Source organism: Ananas comosus, linkage group 1 (genome assembly GCF_001540865.1).
Source record: "Ananas comosus cultivar F153 linkage group 1, ASM154086v1, whole genome shotgun sequence".
NCBI classification, from domain to species: domain Eukaryota; kingdom Viridiplantae; phylum Streptophyta; class Magnoliopsida; order Poales; family Bromeliaceae; genus Ananas; species Ananas comosus.
Window position 1 is genome coordinate 4,035,819 of NC_033621.1, and position 16,273 is coordinate 4,052,091.

General features: G+C 34.8%; 1 protein-coding gene across 3 annotated transcripts; it reads left to right on the forward strand.

Moving 5' to 3' along the window:
• On the forward strand, positions 8,088-15,874 carry LOC109717879 (F-box protein SKIP17-like). Of its 3 annotated transcripts, none has more exons than XM_020243825.1 (12): positions 8,088-8,516; positions 11,588-11,763; positions 12,614-12,790; positions 12,865-12,975; positions 13,774-13,859; positions 13,937-14,058; positions 14,256-14,383; positions 14,489-14,561; positions 14,641-14,703; positions 14,785-14,885; positions 15,003-15,077; positions 15,433-15,874. In XM_020243825.1, the coding sequence occupies exons 1-12, from the start codon at positions 8,163-8,165 to the stop codon at positions 15,641-15,643; spliced, it is 1,677 nt and encodes a 558-aa protein (XP_020099414.1). In that variant the 5' UTR covers positions 8,088-8,162; the 3' UTR covers positions 15,644-15,874. The 3 variants fall into 3 exon arrangements, with proteins under 3 accessions (XP_020099414.1, XP_020099423.1, XP_020099431.1); XM_020243834.1 differs by having other exon boundaries at positions 8,089-8,516; positions 14,821-14,885; XM_020243842.1 differs by having other exon boundaries at positions 8,089-8,516; positions 14,319-14,383.

Below are 16,273 nucleotides of genomic sequence, written 5' to 3' on the forward strand. Positions count from 1 at the left end.
AAATTTACAAGCACCAAGTGTTTGGTACTTTTACAAGCACCGTAGCCGGACTATATATATATATATATATATATAGTTGGGCTAGAATACTATTTATAGCAAAAGGTTCTCATTGTTATCAAGTTTTTAACCCTTAGATGAAAATTTGTAGGGTTAGAATGGTATTAGTCTAGGGTTGAGTTGTTCCCACTGGATTATAATATTTAATCCAATTGTTAGAAATGATGAAAGAAATTAATCCAAAAGCTAAAAACTTGATAGCAAAAATGATCTTTTGCTATCAATAGTATTCTAACCCATCTCTCTCTCTCTCTCTCTCTATATATATATATATATATATATATATAGTGGAGCTAGAATACTCTCAAAAGCACCAAGAGGGTGGTGCTTTTGAGTTTTTAGCCATTGGATGGAGAGATGTGAGGTTGGGATGATAGGGTAGGTGGTGGTAGGTGGTGGTAGGTGGAATAATGTTTAATTCAAGAGTTATTAGTAATCATGGAGTAGATCCAAGAGCTAGAAACTTAGAAGCACCAAGGGGTTGGGTTGGTGCTTCTAAAAGTAAAAGTATTCTAGCTCAAATACATATATATATATATACATATATATTGATTACTATATAATAATACTATACTAGTATATACTATATGTATGTCGGTATAGTATACATATACTATACTATTATACATATATATATATTATAATTAGTAACTTAACATACATATATATATAACTATATACATTACCATATATTATTAGTAGTAATATACTATTATCATTACATATATATATTATTATAGTATACTTCATAATAATACTTGTATATATATATATATATATATACATACATATATATATACATATATATATATATATTGTTGGGATTCTGTAACGGAAGCGTCGAATCGGGTTTTTATCACAAATCCATCTCCTCAGCAGAAGCTAATATAATCACAAAAGAGAGAAAACACCAAACAGAAAATATGCGGGTAAAATAAGATTTATTAAATAAGAAAGTATTACACTTGACTCCTCTTCTACAACTGAGTAGCTACAACCCAAACACTTTTTTTGAATCTCTCCTACCCTTCTCTTGTTTTCTATAAACCCACAAAGAAGACAACTCTCCACGTGCACCCGTGCACTAGCTGCACTTAGGGGTAGAACTGGGCCCAGGCCTAAACAAGGCCCCACCCGATGGGCCATGTTTGGGCCGGGCTTTGAGTATTAAAAACTTAACTTTGGGTTCGGGTTGGGCTTTAAAATTTGGGCCTAAAAAAATTTTGGACCTATTTGGGCATGTCCAAGCCCGGCTTGAGCCCGACCCAAAAGCCCGATATACTAATTATTAAAATAAAATATTTAATTTTATATATATAATATTTATTTATAAAAAGAATAAATTATATAGTATATCATATATAGTACATATTGTTATTAATGATACATATACTTTTATATATATATATATATATATATATATATATATATATATATATATATATATATATATGAGGATATATTATATATTAACAAAATATTTAGTTCCAAATTAGGATATATTAAATAGTACACATATCTATGAGTAAATATATGGTACATATTATTATACAAATAAAAGTATTTATTATTATATGATAAATGTATAAAATGGGCCTTCACAAAAACCGATGGGTATTGGGCATTGGGCTTGGGCTTGGGCTTGGGTCAGGTCTTAATTTTCAAAAAAAATTAGGTAAAAGCTTGACCCGAAGCCCAACATTTTCTTTTGGGCCGGGCTTGGGCATAGTATTACCCGACCTAAGCCCGCCCAGTTCCACCCCTAGCTGCACTCAACAATGACTTTCTCTCTCCTGGTACGGTTTCACACAAGAAGGCATTCTCTTTCATCGTAAGCATCCCAAAGAGTACTTTTATAATACATTCTTTAAAACGTACGCGAATCCTAGTCCAAGTAGAATTCCTACTCTAATTAATATTTAAATCTATATTTTATTTATCTCTAATAGATTTAAATATTTATCCTAATCTATTTAGATTCATACTCTAATTAATTATAGTGTCTCTGGGATTTAGCTGTCGGACTAACTGCAGCATTGTGGCTTGTCATTTGTAGAGTGTCGGAACGAGCCAGAGTCATTTTGGCGCGGAATAGACGTGAAAACGGACTCCGAGTTGTGAGAGTTGGAGTTCGGACATTGAAATCTGCAAAAGTAGGATTTCAAGTATTGTGTACCGGTACCTGAAACAAGTATTGGTACCCCAGAGGGATTACATGTTTAGATGCTCTCATGTTTGTGTTTTTCTTTGTTGCGTACCGGTACTTGTTGGTGAGTACCGATACTGAGCTTAAGTACCGGTACTGCATCGGGCTAGTATCCTTACCCAGCGTGCGGGATTTGCTGGCTGAGTGCCGGGTACCGGTACCCAAGTTGAGTACCGATACCCAGTCGGTAGATTTGAGTTGGTAAGGGACCTTTTGGTCATTTTGCTGTGTCGTTCATTCCAACCGACCCCCAACTTATTTATATGCATAGGGAGCTTGGAGAACATCATACTTTTCCTCTTCTCCTCTCTCTCTAGCTTGTATACACCGTTCTTTGGAAAGTTGAGGATCGAGCTCGTTTGGATTCTTCGCTTCTTAGGAGGGCCGTTCGTGCGCGTGGGTTGTCTCGGTTGAGCAGTTGGAGGTCAAGCGAGTGCACGGAATTTCTCCTTTCGACTTCTAACCAGTATTGGATGAGCATTCGGGATGAGTTAATGTTTATCGAAATTGTTGAAATTTCTTCTAAGTCGTAGAGTGCAAGCATGTATTTTATTGTTCAATTATCATGTTTAGTAGCTCGAATTCATGGATTTGCTTGTTCTTTATGGGATCTGAATTTGGAGCATAAGTTAATAATTTTAGATGAATTTTTACATGCTGAACTGAGATTTGACTTAGGAGAAAACTTGTTAAACCTACACCTGACACTTTTCGAATTGTTAACAGAATTAGCTTCAGGAACGGTTGTTTTTCTGTATTACCGATGTTAGTGCATTGTGGATATTCAGATTAGTGTAGGTTGAGTTTACGCTCATGCTGAGAGGCCGAGCTTATTTTTGCAGTAGAGTTTGGACTGTTTCGCACTGTCGGATGCCGTTGGGACTGACGATGGACCCAAATATTTACATATTGTCTTAGATTGTGTCGAAAGTATGTAAGCCTTGGTTGTTAAACCAGTTTGACTCATTTGCATTGACTATAGCCTGTGTGAGCCTGATTGAGCTCGACAGAGACACGCTTGCATACTCGGTTGGGTTGCGCCTACGAGTGTCGCTCCGAAGTGAGGCTTTTCTTGCGTTGATGTCGCAGCAGTCCTGTTTGGACAGTTTCTTGGACCGGCCATTCCCGCGGGTGGTGTGCGGTGTAGTTTGGATACGGCCTGTACAGGCCAGTTGGCAGTCCTTTGAGATTCGGTCAGTGTGGTTGAGTTGTAGCTAGTGATACATTCCTTTATCTACAGTGAGCATGGTTTGGGATAGCGGTAGTATAGAGCATATAGTTGTAGAGTTTCTTCCAGCTTTACTACCCTTTGCGTATCTTACTATAGACTTAGTGGGTGGGCCGTTGAGGTAGGTGACGATACCCACTAAGGATTATTCTGTTTTGCAATAGTTTTCATACCCAGTTGTTGCTACCTTTTTTGCAGAGCCATCCATTGTTGCTGCTGCTATGGATTCTGACTGAGATAAGGGAGTTGCGAGCTAGAGCCTTCCCTTCCCTGATCTTTTGCTAGAGGAGTACCCTTGCAGAGGTAGATAGATTTTGCCATGTACATACTGTTACGGTTAGTTGTACTCTCTGGAGCGAGGTTGTGCTGTTGGTTTTTGTATATATGGTAAATGGTTTATATTTTATATATTTTTCAGTTCTAGCAGCTCTATACTCTTGGTTGCAGTTATGACTTGTTTACAGGTACAGCTATCGCTTTGTATACACGAAAAATTCATGTGTATACGACGGGTCTGTGGCGTGCTGGGGAAACGTGGTAATTCGAAACGTGACATTAATATTTAAATCTTAATTTATCTCCAACAGATTTAAATATTAATTATTATCCGGCTATAATTAATCTACAAATCTAACCAAATCTTAATATGCCCGTAATTAGTTAAAGGTGGATTTGGAAAAACTTCGGTACGGATATAATACGAATAAAATTTGTATCCTAATTTTTAAATTCATTAAAAAATACTACTTAAAAAAAGGGTTCGCCAAATATTCGTATACACGATTTATACGAAAACTACACATTCACCAATTAAAAATTCGGGATGAAAATTTGGCTATTAAATTAAACTTTATTTTCTAGATTTATACTACTAGCATAAACAATTATAATTCTTAGAAACATAAAAATAAAGAGTTACAAAATAAAGTAGATTAAAAAAAAATAATAATAGCAAAGTTCATTATCGTCTTCATCTTCATCTTTTTCATAATCCATATATTTTTAAAAGTTCATAAAGTTTTTCAATAATTCGCAAATAATTTAGCAATCATTCGCTAATTAACTAACTATGTTGGAGAAACAGATTTTATTCAAAAATTTTGCTTGTTTTTTGGGCTGAAATAGTTCAGCATATACGAATTAATTATTAGCGAATAATAAACATAACAAAAAAATTTGTGTTTTATATCAACTTTTTAGAAAAAAATCTCATACGTACTATTTTATTCCAATTTTCAATAATTTATAAATGAATCGCGAATTAAGTGCATGGCTCCAGCACCTATCACTTGAACTTGGTCCAGATTAGCAGCTGAGATCTGAAAAGCCGAATGCTTACACGTTTTGACTAATACTTTGTACTTCTGGACCATCCTCTCCAAGATAAACCTGTCAGGAAAAATATTTATATCTAAATTTGATTGTAATCAAAATCTAAATAATATTTAGTAAGATTTTGATTACAATCAGATTTAGATATAAATATTTTTCCTAACAAAACCCGAGTTGGAAAAAATCTAGTTGGACTGTAGTCTTTAAATCTTTGTTAGTTAATTCGCAAATTATTCGCGAATTATTCACGGATTATTGAAACTTCGAATTAAACGGTCCGTTTACGATTTTTTTTTCGAAAGAAAGAGAATTATTCGCCAATTTTTGGACCAGCCGAATAATTCAAGAATTATTCCGGAATTATTAAAAATATGAATAAAAAATTTATAATTTTTATTTTTAAAAATAGATTATCTTTTATTTTATATATTATATTTTATATTTTATACCGAATTTATTTTTTAAGCCGAATTTTTTAACAAATTAAAAAATTCAAAAATAAATTTTATACATATTATATTCGTACCGAATTTTTGCCGAATCCGAATTAACTAACTATGCTTTAAATCAAAGGAACAACAAAAGATAGACTAATTAGACATGTCACTTGTTGATCAGCGCATCTCTAGCTACCATAACCTTTATATAACACTTGTGGGATAAAACAGTATAAAAAATTTTGGTAAAAATGCATAACATTTATCTGAATTATATATCATTTTAAGTTGACTATCCAACTCTTAAAATTTGGATTTTATTACCCAACATTTTAATTTATTTGATTTGAATCAGTCAACGATATTTTAAATTTAAAATGTGAATGTATCATTTATCTCTATAGGTTTAATTATTATGCTTTGTATAATTCTCGTAGCTATAAATTTATTGAAATAAATAATTAGCTTAAATTATGAAGTCAAAATATTTTTAACTCACTCAAATTAAATAGATTAAAAAAATTAAATAATAAAATTAAAATTTTATAAAATTAAATATTTAATTTAAAATAAATCTATGATTCGAATAAATTGTACTATCTAGTGCCTCTCGAGGGTGTCAATAAGACGAAATGGAGTAAATTGGGGCGGGCTCATGTTTAGCTCGTTTCACAAACAAGCTGAATACGAATTAACTTGTCGAATATCGAGTCGAAAAATTCATATATATATAGTGAGAGAGAAAGAGAGAGAGAGTTGAGCTGGAATGCTATCGGTAGCAAATGGGCTCCATTGCCATCCATTTGTTTTTTATAATGGAGTCTTTAAATCGACGATCGACACCATTGAACATGATCTATAACACTTGAAGTATCTAGAAATCAAATTTCAAAGTTTTTCGACATCATTTACCTAATGATCAAAGAGTTTCAAAATTTGTAATTTTAATGGTCGATATGAGGCGTTTTCTCGTTTAATGGTGTAAAGCTATCCAAATCAATTAAATTTTGGTTAAAAAATTCTTTAAACTATTTTGAACAAGATTTATACTCTCGATCTTGATTACAAAATTCTTATCGTCACTTTTTAAAGAATATTCATTTTCAGCCGTTCATTTTTGCGCCCACTTCATGAACAAGAAAATAATATCGAAAAAAATTGAAATTTGATTTCTAGATATTTCAAGTGGTGTAGATCATTTTCAACGGTACCGATCGTCAATTTCGAGGCTCCATCATCGAAAATAAATGGATGGCAATGGAGCCCGTTTGCTACCGATAGTATTTCAGCTCAACTCTCTCTCTCTCTCTCTATATATATATATATATGTATAAATTTGTATTTTTATAATGAGTTAATTTTGTACAGATTTATGCAAATATAGTGAATGACAAATATATTCCTATAAAGTTCAACTTTTATATATTGTCCCTACAAAAATCCTGATATTTTCTAATATGTTCCTGTTGTTAGAATATGTTAAAAAACTTTAGTTAATCATAAGTTAAATACTTAAACCTGATTAGTTTTTAATATTTTTATCACTCTTATATCATACTGTTATGATTTTTGGAGAGACGTTTTTGTAATGACAAAATTGAAAAAATAAATAGTTCTCTAACGGTAACAAACCAAAGTAACATATTTATAAATATTAGGTCTTTTGTAGAGATAACATACGAAAGTTTAACTTTATATGAATATATTTGTCATTCACTATATTTATAGTAACCTGTATGAAATTAACCCATTTATAATTGAGTTGAGTTTTATATTTAAGTTAGACTAAAAATTAAATAATAAAAATCTACATTATATTAAATATATATAAAATTATTTATTTATATATATATATATACATATAAGTGTATATTCTTTAAATAATATATATTTTGAGCTGTTATGAAGCTGAATACAACCGAACTGATCCAAACTCATATTCAATTCGTTTATTAAATGAACTAAAAGGCTGGTTCAGTAAACAAACAATTTAATTTAAAGATTGCTAAACCCAAGTTGTGCTAAACCCAAGTTGTTGGCTCCTAAAGAGGAAAAATTCTAGAATGCAACGGGTATATTAGTGACGTGGCGTAACAAACCAATCAAATTAATCCTTTTAAGAATATATGTCCCATCATGATTGTAAAAAAGTATTTTTATTGTACTTTTGTTTAAAAAGAAGGAATGTGATTGGCTTGTTATTGATGACGTGGTGCAAGTGTGACAGTGTAGAATTCCTCCCTAAAGAGCGAGCTGGATTCCGTCCCTGCCAGTGCCACGTGGCAGTAATTTTTTCACTTAACTTTTATTTTTTGTACACGTGGCATGCCCGCAGCCCACTTCCCAAAAAAAGTCCCACATCTTCTCACTGAAAGGAGGAATATACTTGCACCATGTCATCAATAATAAGTCAATCATATTTTTTTTTTTCAGATAAAAATACAATAAAAATATTTTTTTCTAATCATAATGGGACATATATTTATAAAAAGAGATATTTGATTGATTTGTTACGCAACGTAACCAATATACCCGTTGCATTCTAGAATTTTTCCACTCCCAGATATTCGCCCCCTCCCTTCCCGTACGAGGAATTCTATACTATCATATTTGCATCACGTCATCAATAACAAGCCAATCACATTCATTCTTTTCAAATAAAAAAACAATAAAAATATTTTTTATAATTATAATAAAATATATACTCTAAAAAAAATATTTAATTAATTTGTTACGCCAAGTGACCAATATACCCGTTACATTCTAAAATTTTTCCTACCGTACGAGTACACTACAGCCCCTACTCCATCATCATATCGTCTTCTTCTTCTCAGCATCATTTCCCTTTCTCTTTCTCTCTCAATCCCTCTCCGTTCTCGCCACTCCGACTCCACGCGACATGGACGCGCTCCTCCCCTCCGCCTCCTCTCCCCTCTCCAAGCGCCCGTGCCCTAACGACCCCTCCTCGTCGTCCTCCTCCGTTCCTAGGGTTTCGCCCTGCTCAGCCGCCTCCGCCATGGACGGCCTCCTCGAGTGCTTCGTCGCCGGCGCCCTCGACCCCTCCGTCTCCCTCCACCTCTCCCTCGAGCGCCTCCTCGGCGCCGCCGTCCTCGAGCACGAGAAGGAGGCGCTCGTCGCCGCCGCCGCGCGCGCCGGATCGGCCCTGCTCGACGCCGCCGGGAGATCCGCGCGCAAGCGCGCCTCGTTGCACAACGCCGCGGCGTGGCCTCTCCCCCCCGATCTCACCATCAGAGTAATCGCGACCTCTTGTTCTCTATCTCATGGTTGATGCTTCTTCTTACTGTTTAGGGAACCGATCATGTATGTATGTATTGATTATTCTAAATGAACTAAAATATAAGCTATTAAGGGTTAGTTGAATTGATTTAGGTAAACACATTAGTCTTGTGATTGTTGATTGCTTACTCTGTTATTATTATTTTTTTAATGTACTCCAAATTCCTTCATCGGATAGTGACATAGACAAACCATGTGACGCCCCACTTTCTAGAGGGTTGCCCATTATGGGACTACTCTAATCCTAGCATGCTTAACTCTCTTAACCTCTTAGATCTAGCCACCACTCAAAAAACTATAGCCATATTAAAAGGTTTAGCCCTATTATATCTTATATATAGGATTACCTAGGTCTCACAAACCAAAAATGATGTGTCATAAAAAATTGTAATCGCAGTGCGCTGGAAATGGAATCGCAGCTATTGGTTGAAGAAAATTAATAAAAGTTGATTTAAGAGATATGGAGTGAGTAAAACAGAGAAAGAGAAATAAGTAAATCATGCTAGATGTATGGAATGGAGCATAGCAGGTCACGACAAGCTTCCAACTTTGAAGGCTGGGAGTTTAGATAGTGCATTTACATTGTTGGGGGCACTAAGAGACAGCAAGAGTTGTTAGAAGGCACGGAAGACTACGAATTAAGAGTAAATAAAGTCATATTGGAAGGCTTTTTGTTCTTTTTCTGGATATGGATAACTAGTTAGGAGTGTACTACTAAAATACTCACATTAGCAATCACTTCTTTTGCTCTAAATTTATGCCTCGAACCTTGCAGAGATTTTAAGAGAAATTTCCATTGATATTGGCAGTGTTTTAAATAGTGGCCGCTATGCCCGCCATAGTGGCCACTATAGCGGTTTTTAGGTGTTACTGCAACGCTGTAATATATAAAGCGGTATATAGCGCTTCGGGTTCATAGCGGTCGCTTTAGCGGCGTGGCGCCCGCTAAAGCGGCCGCTATAAAGCGGTAGAAAAGCGGGCGCTATGAGGCCAAACCTTTAAAAAATACAAACGGGTTAAAATGGTTTATCGAGTCGGATCCTTAAATGAAATAAACCCTTTTCTACGGTTTGGAAGATAAAAAGGTGATCCGTTTTTAAAAGAGAATCATATATCGTCATCTTTTTGGTTTGCTAAATATTTTAAAGTTAATCTTAAATTCTTAATAGATAATAACATTAAATATATAGACTTGCAATACTAAAAAAAAGAATGATTAGTTGTCTTTTCTTCAAAATTATATGTATTTTATAAGAAACATAAACATATTAAATTTGCTTTTATAAAACCCGCTATGGGTTCATAGCGCCCGCTATCCGCTTACCGCTATGAGACTCTCCGAACGCTATGTACCCGTTATCCGCTATTTACAACCTTGGATATTGGCTGGTTTTAAAATGCATAGTCTATTAGTATCCCTAGCATGTCACTAAAATGTCTGTAGATAATTGTATGCGACTGTTAATAAGTATCTAAACAACTACGAGATAAGAGCCATGTGTTCTTCAGTCATAAAGGACGAAGGAGTATGGGAAGAGCTCTTGCATGTTTTTGTACTTACACGGCTATTGAAATGCGAGACACATAAGGGGATATCCATGACAATGTTCAATTTTAGCGGACTCTTTGAGGTTTTAGGAGTCTGAGATGAATATAAAATAGAAACCTATTTAAGAAACTTTGAGAGAATAAACTGTGATCTTTGATTAGGACACTAGGACACTACAGATGAAGGTTAACTGAAGGAAAAGGACTAATCTAGCTTATTTAAATTAGTAGGAATAGATGGTTCGCTTTAACAGAACATTGCATTCACCTCTAAATTGTTTGGGCTGANCACACAATGTTACAAAATATCGACTTAAGTTATTAGTTGGGTTTTTGGATATTCTCTATTACCGTTTCACACACAATGTTACAAAATATCGACTTAAGTTATTAGTTGGGTTTATTTTGCCATTATCTCTTATAGGTCTAGCTATTTGGGTTGATTATTGAATTCAGCTATAAAACATTGTAAGTTATGCAATAGAATCGTATAAATTGAATAAATTTGCCCAATAAACTATCATTGATAGTATAAGCAAAATAGGAGATATCTTTTATATAAACTTTTTTTTATCTATTTTTCTAGACAGATGTTGAGATGGGGAACAATGTGATGCTAACTCGTTTTAGTCAATTCTTACAATTTTCCCAAATTTTTTGATATATTTGAGATGGTGGTAAAGTGAAGGGTTGGTAGTTGACGCAATTTTTAATGCAAGGGGTTAGTTGAGAATTGAGATTGGGGCTAAAGCAAGGGGTATCTTTATATTTAGTCAATTTTTTGAATGGCTTGGCTTTACCTGTTCTATGATCTGTTGTGTTTGACGTGCTGACTATGTTATTTGTCCCTGTTATTCCTCTTGATGCATTTATATGTAGCATTACATGATAGTACATGTCTATAGAAGTTGGAGATCTTCCTTAGTTTTTCCTCAAGTTTTTCTTATACAGCTCTAACAAATAATTGTGTTTGTATTTCTTAACTTTTTAAGTTTCTCGTGTCATATTCTCACACCAAAAGCCATGTCTTAGTAGGCACTGTGTTGAATATCTATGATCCCATGAAATTCATATTATATCAATATTGCAACATACTCTACTCTACTTTCTCTATCCTATTACACACCAGCACTTTGCATCTCAAAACTGTTTTTACCTTTTCCCATTTAGTATTCCTGTCATACTCCACTCAAAATGGTTTTTACCCTTTCCCATTTAGTATTTCTGTGATACTATTACTCCATTTGCTAGTTTCTGTAAAAACTACTATCTATATAATTTTTTTTTTGAAGTTAAAAATCATCTATATAGTTTTAGCTGTAGTCTGATTTTCCTTTTTTTCCAGATGCAATATGCCTCTATGATCTTGTATCTTCGTAGAGTACATGGTGCAACTAGTAATACACTTCTTGTACCTTTATTATATCTTTGGAGAGGCAATTTACTAACAAAGAAATCTATGGGCTATGTTGTCTGAAGGTATTCGCCATGCTAGATACTCGGAGTCTTTGCCATGCTTCTGCTACTTGTTCACTATTTAACAAGTGTGCGACCGATTCATTATGCTACACCGATATTGATTTAACTGCGGTAGTGCCGAGATTTACTAATACGGTTGTGTCTACAATGATACAAAGGGCGGGAAAGAACCTTCGGTGAGATTCTCTATTCATATCCAGAGATGGTGATATGTTATATTTCGCAATCATTAACTTGTGCTGCACTTTTCGCTTCCAAATTTTCTAATGCTTTAGATTCATCTAACGTATGCTGTACATAGTTGTCATACATAATGGAGGTAATTCAGTTGCTAAAATTACAGGAAAATTGCTGTTGAGCCACAGCATTTGGCATCTTGCATTCTGGTAAAAGTGCTTTAGAAGTATAGTGGCGAGGCCAAATGTTTATTATAGACATAACACTGAAGCACTTGTAATTTTGGGTTGTTTGGTCGACCAATGTGATTTTAAAACTTGTTTGACAAGGCCAAATGTTCCTTATTGATATAACGCTAATTTTGGGTTGTTTGGTTGATCAGCATGATTATGATTTTAAAATTCATTTGATGTCATCTATCTAGTTTCAAATTAATAAAATTACTGGCGAGCTATTTGAGACATTATATAAAAAAGCCTTAATTAACTTAAAAAGTCACATAATTTCTACGCTAACTTAGAACCTTTCTGTCATTGCCTCCCTTTTGGGAGATCATATCTATGGCAATTTTTAGCTAATATGCCTTCTCTGAAGATAGGAAAGGTTTCTAGGTTAGCCGACATTGTGGTTTTCTTCTAACTTCTATTAAGGTTTTTCAGGTTAGCTTGAATTTCTTTATTCTTTGTCGCGTCTGACCGACCAAAATCTTATGCATCATCAAGTGAACAATATAAAGATATTAGTTCTGTATCTTATTGCATTGACCACAAGTAATTGTCGCCATGAAAAATTTCCTTTTAATTTATCTCAGACACATATTATATATATTCTAATTGTTTTCATTATTAGGTCACTGAAGCTTGGTAGATGGCCTAGTCCAAGTTCAAAGGCATCTCATTACACACTTTGTCCCAAAGATTCACCCGGACTTTCATCAGATGAAACCCGGCCCAGCCAAATGAGGGAATCATCTGTTCTTAGCAGGTCATGCCTTGCAGCTTTAAGTTTGGACGGTGGTGCTGCAGGGTATGGGAAAATTAATTGAGGCTTTTGATAATTTGATTTGTTTTTCAGTTGATATATTCTTTTATGTGTGGAAGGGCGCTTTTGCGGAAGCTTTACTTGTACAATATCGATAAAATGAACAATGCTGCTCTCTGCTTAGCACTCAAGGCATGCCAGTCTCTTGCAGATCTGAAACTTGTTGGGCTGTGAGTGATATCAATTGTGCCTTTTTATCTCAAATTTTCTATTTTTGATGGCTTCTTCCTTCTTGGCATAAGCATATCAGATCACTTATAGCAAATGCTTCTTTTCAACTTTGTTATAGTAATATTTGTTTCTAAATATTTCTGTTGTTTCTTATATGAAGCAAATCTGCTTAACCCATCTCCAGTAGGGGTGAAAACGGTCGGATATTATCCGACCCGACCTGACTCTGCATTTGAAAATTTTCAAATATGGGTTAGAATTTTGCTATCCGACCTATATTCAGATTTGAATTTGGATATGGATTTACTATAATTCTTCGCATTCGGATTCATATTCGTATTATCCAAATCTGAACAGATTGTGATATATTTTCAACATTTTACACTTTCTTTAAAATTCCTCTTTAATATTAACTTTTTAGAATTCAAAAGCTTTTTCATATTTTTTAAAATATTTTTATAAAATTTAAAAATCTTACATGTATATTGATAATTTTTTTTTTTGCTTTTAGCTTTATATAATATTTCAAATATTCATATCCGTATCTATTTAAAATCTGACCAGCTTCCGAAACCGTTTCTACTAGATATGGCTTTGAATCTTGTATCCCATCAATATCCGAATCTGTATCCAGATCTGACACAAAAATATGGATAAGAATATGGATTGAATACCATCCGATTCATATCTGACGCATTTTTCATCCCTAATCTCCAGGCTCTGATATCTTTGCTTTGGAAAGTTTTTCTTTTTACTTGAGAAAGTGGGTGCCCTATTAACTCATGCTATTTGAACAGACCTGTTGAGCTGAGGCAAACTTTGACAGCAATCAGCAAGTATTGTTGTTTAATAGAACGGTTGTTCATCGAGTCCTCCGATATCGGTAAACTCCATCCCTAGTTCTCTTTTTATTCTTCTGTCTATGCTTCGCTTGTTCATGTGAAAGCTGTGTCCTATCAGGCAGAGATGATGGTTTGAAGTCATCAACTTGTTCTGATCTGGTGAAAGGTTGTCCTAATATATCATCATTGTCTCTCAGGGGGTTCAAACTCCATGATCATAAAGTCAGTATACTAGTTAAGGTAACATTTCTTTCTTTTTTTATTTCCCTCCTATTTAGAGAACATACCCTCTTGTATACATCATACATCTTAGCTGTTGAAAAACTACTGTATATTTAGTCTTAAATTACTTGCTATTACTGTATATGAATTGTTTCAGTTCCAGGAGTAGCTGTCTCTTTTATAATGATATCTTGCCATTTTTGTCGGTTTTTCAGATATTAAACTTGTTCCTGTTACAATACAGGCTATATCTCAAGGAAAGGGTTTTGGTTTTGCAGGGCTTGTGCAATCTTAAATATGTGGACTTCTCAACTTCTTTATCAATTACAGGCACCTTTTTAAGGTTTGTATTGTGTTGCTACCTTCTGAGGCTACTCTTTTGTGATCTTCTAGCTTATGCTTCACCTATAATGTTCTCTTTCCTGACTTGTATTTGCTAGTTGATCAGGAACCTTGGGAGTGGCACGGACACCTTTGCACTGGAGGCCTTGATTCTCCGTGACTGTTTGCATCTTAAAGAAGTGAGGGTTCCGGAATGCCACCTTCATTCTTTGCAACCTTAAATAATCGGCAATTTTTAATGTTTTACTTTTCATGCAGGTTGAAGTTTCTCGGTTCTTTTCAGCTGTGCTGGATGGAGATTGTAAACAATTGAGATATGTGGTAAGGAGCTTGACAATTTACTTTATGTGGCTTTGTATTCACAACATGCCCCTGGATGTTTGATAACTATAATATATCAAGTTGTTTGTCCCGATGTCTCGTGATTTCTCTTACCAGGATGTATCAAATAAAGATGGCCTTTCTGCACATGTTGATTGGAACGAGAGATGCTTTAGCTTAAGGTACCAAAATGCAATGCTTAATCTATTAACAAAGGTTAATTGCTCTTTCCTAGCTCTTCACGCATTCTTTTTCCCCCCCTTTAAATTGTTCTTTTTTCCCCCTTTAAATTGTTGCAGTACAATTCCAATATCACGGCTGTCAAAAGAAAGACCAGAAATATGTTTGATTGCCGAATTTCCTTCGGAAGGAAGGTCTCTCTCTCTCTCTCTCTCTCTCTCTCTCTCTCTCTCTCTCAGGTTTAACTAGTGAGGAATTGTGTTATTTGTCTCTCCAAAGTTTTGTATCTCAGATCAGAAAGCAGTCGAGTGGGTTCATAAATACCCTTTTTATTCCTTCCTGGGGAGTGCTTTTATAATGTTGTGAGTGTAGTCCAGGGGCAAACATTATATGTAAGCAGCAATTTATGATCTTTTGTCACCTAATGCTATGGCATTTGTTTTATTTCAAACTTTTGCAGGGCCTTTCAATGTAACTAAGGGTTGCCATGGGGGCACTAGTGAAATTTTATGACTAAATATTCTAAGGCATTATATCATTTTCATGCAGTTGCAGCTCAATGGACATCGGACACGCTAGTGACAGCGAAACAAGCAGCGACGTGAGCTTGCCGTTGTCTATTGACGTCTCTCTCTCGGCCAGCTCGAGCGAGAGCATCTACAGCAGTGACCTGGGGAGCGGAAATGAGGACGCACATGGCGCGAATGCCCCATTTTATTACGTGGATGGCTTTGATGAGGCAGACCTCCCACTTTTTTAGCTGGATTGGTCGCGGTCCGTCCCCTACCATCTGAATCCAATACCCTCCGACTCTTTTTTCCTCTCTCGCTCGTTTGTTGATAGTGCAGTAGTTATAGAGTCTATCAGAACTGGTGTTTGAAGAAAAGGTTTTGCATTCTTGTGTTAATAAAACAACACTCTTGTGAGTGAGGATAGTGTGGCACTGGTAAATAATCTTCTATTATTATTATTATTATTTTTTTCTCAGTCATGATCCTCCAACTATTGATTGTTTTACTGGTATGTGATGCGTGAAACTTTGAATAGTAGTATGATCTATAGTTACGAAAAGAAGAAAAAGGGAAAAAAATTGTTGAGATTGCTGCTTCTTTAACCCCTAGATTTGGTTGTGTTTGGTTTGCCGCGAGTGATTAATGGTCTGTTTGTTTATTTAGAATATGTTTCCTTCATAAATAACTAGCCATTTCCTGTTTTTTGGGCGATGAAGCATCACGGAAGTTATTTATGGTTGAGATTTTTTTTTTGATTATTTTAACATTTTGCATCTTTCATGTCAACCCAGGCCAGAATCATTTTCGTCATTTGGTCGTAAAGAATTGTTACATCTTCCCATTTACGACGAAGCAAATGATCGAACTTGAACTCTTGC

Coding starts and splice junctions, on each gene's coding strand:
- LOC109717879 (XM_020243825.1), top strand. CDS start 8,163: ATGGACGCGCTCCTCCCCTCCGCCTCCTCTCCCCTCTCCAAGCGCCCG. Junction 14,384..14,488: donor ATTACAGGCACCTTTTTAAG/GTTTGTATTGTG, acceptor CTAGTTGATCAG/GAACCTTGGGAGTGGCACGG. Junction 14,562..14,640: donor ACTGTTTGCATCTTAAAGAA/GTGAGGGTTCCG, acceptor CTTTTCATGCAG/GTTGAAGTTTCTCGGTTCTT.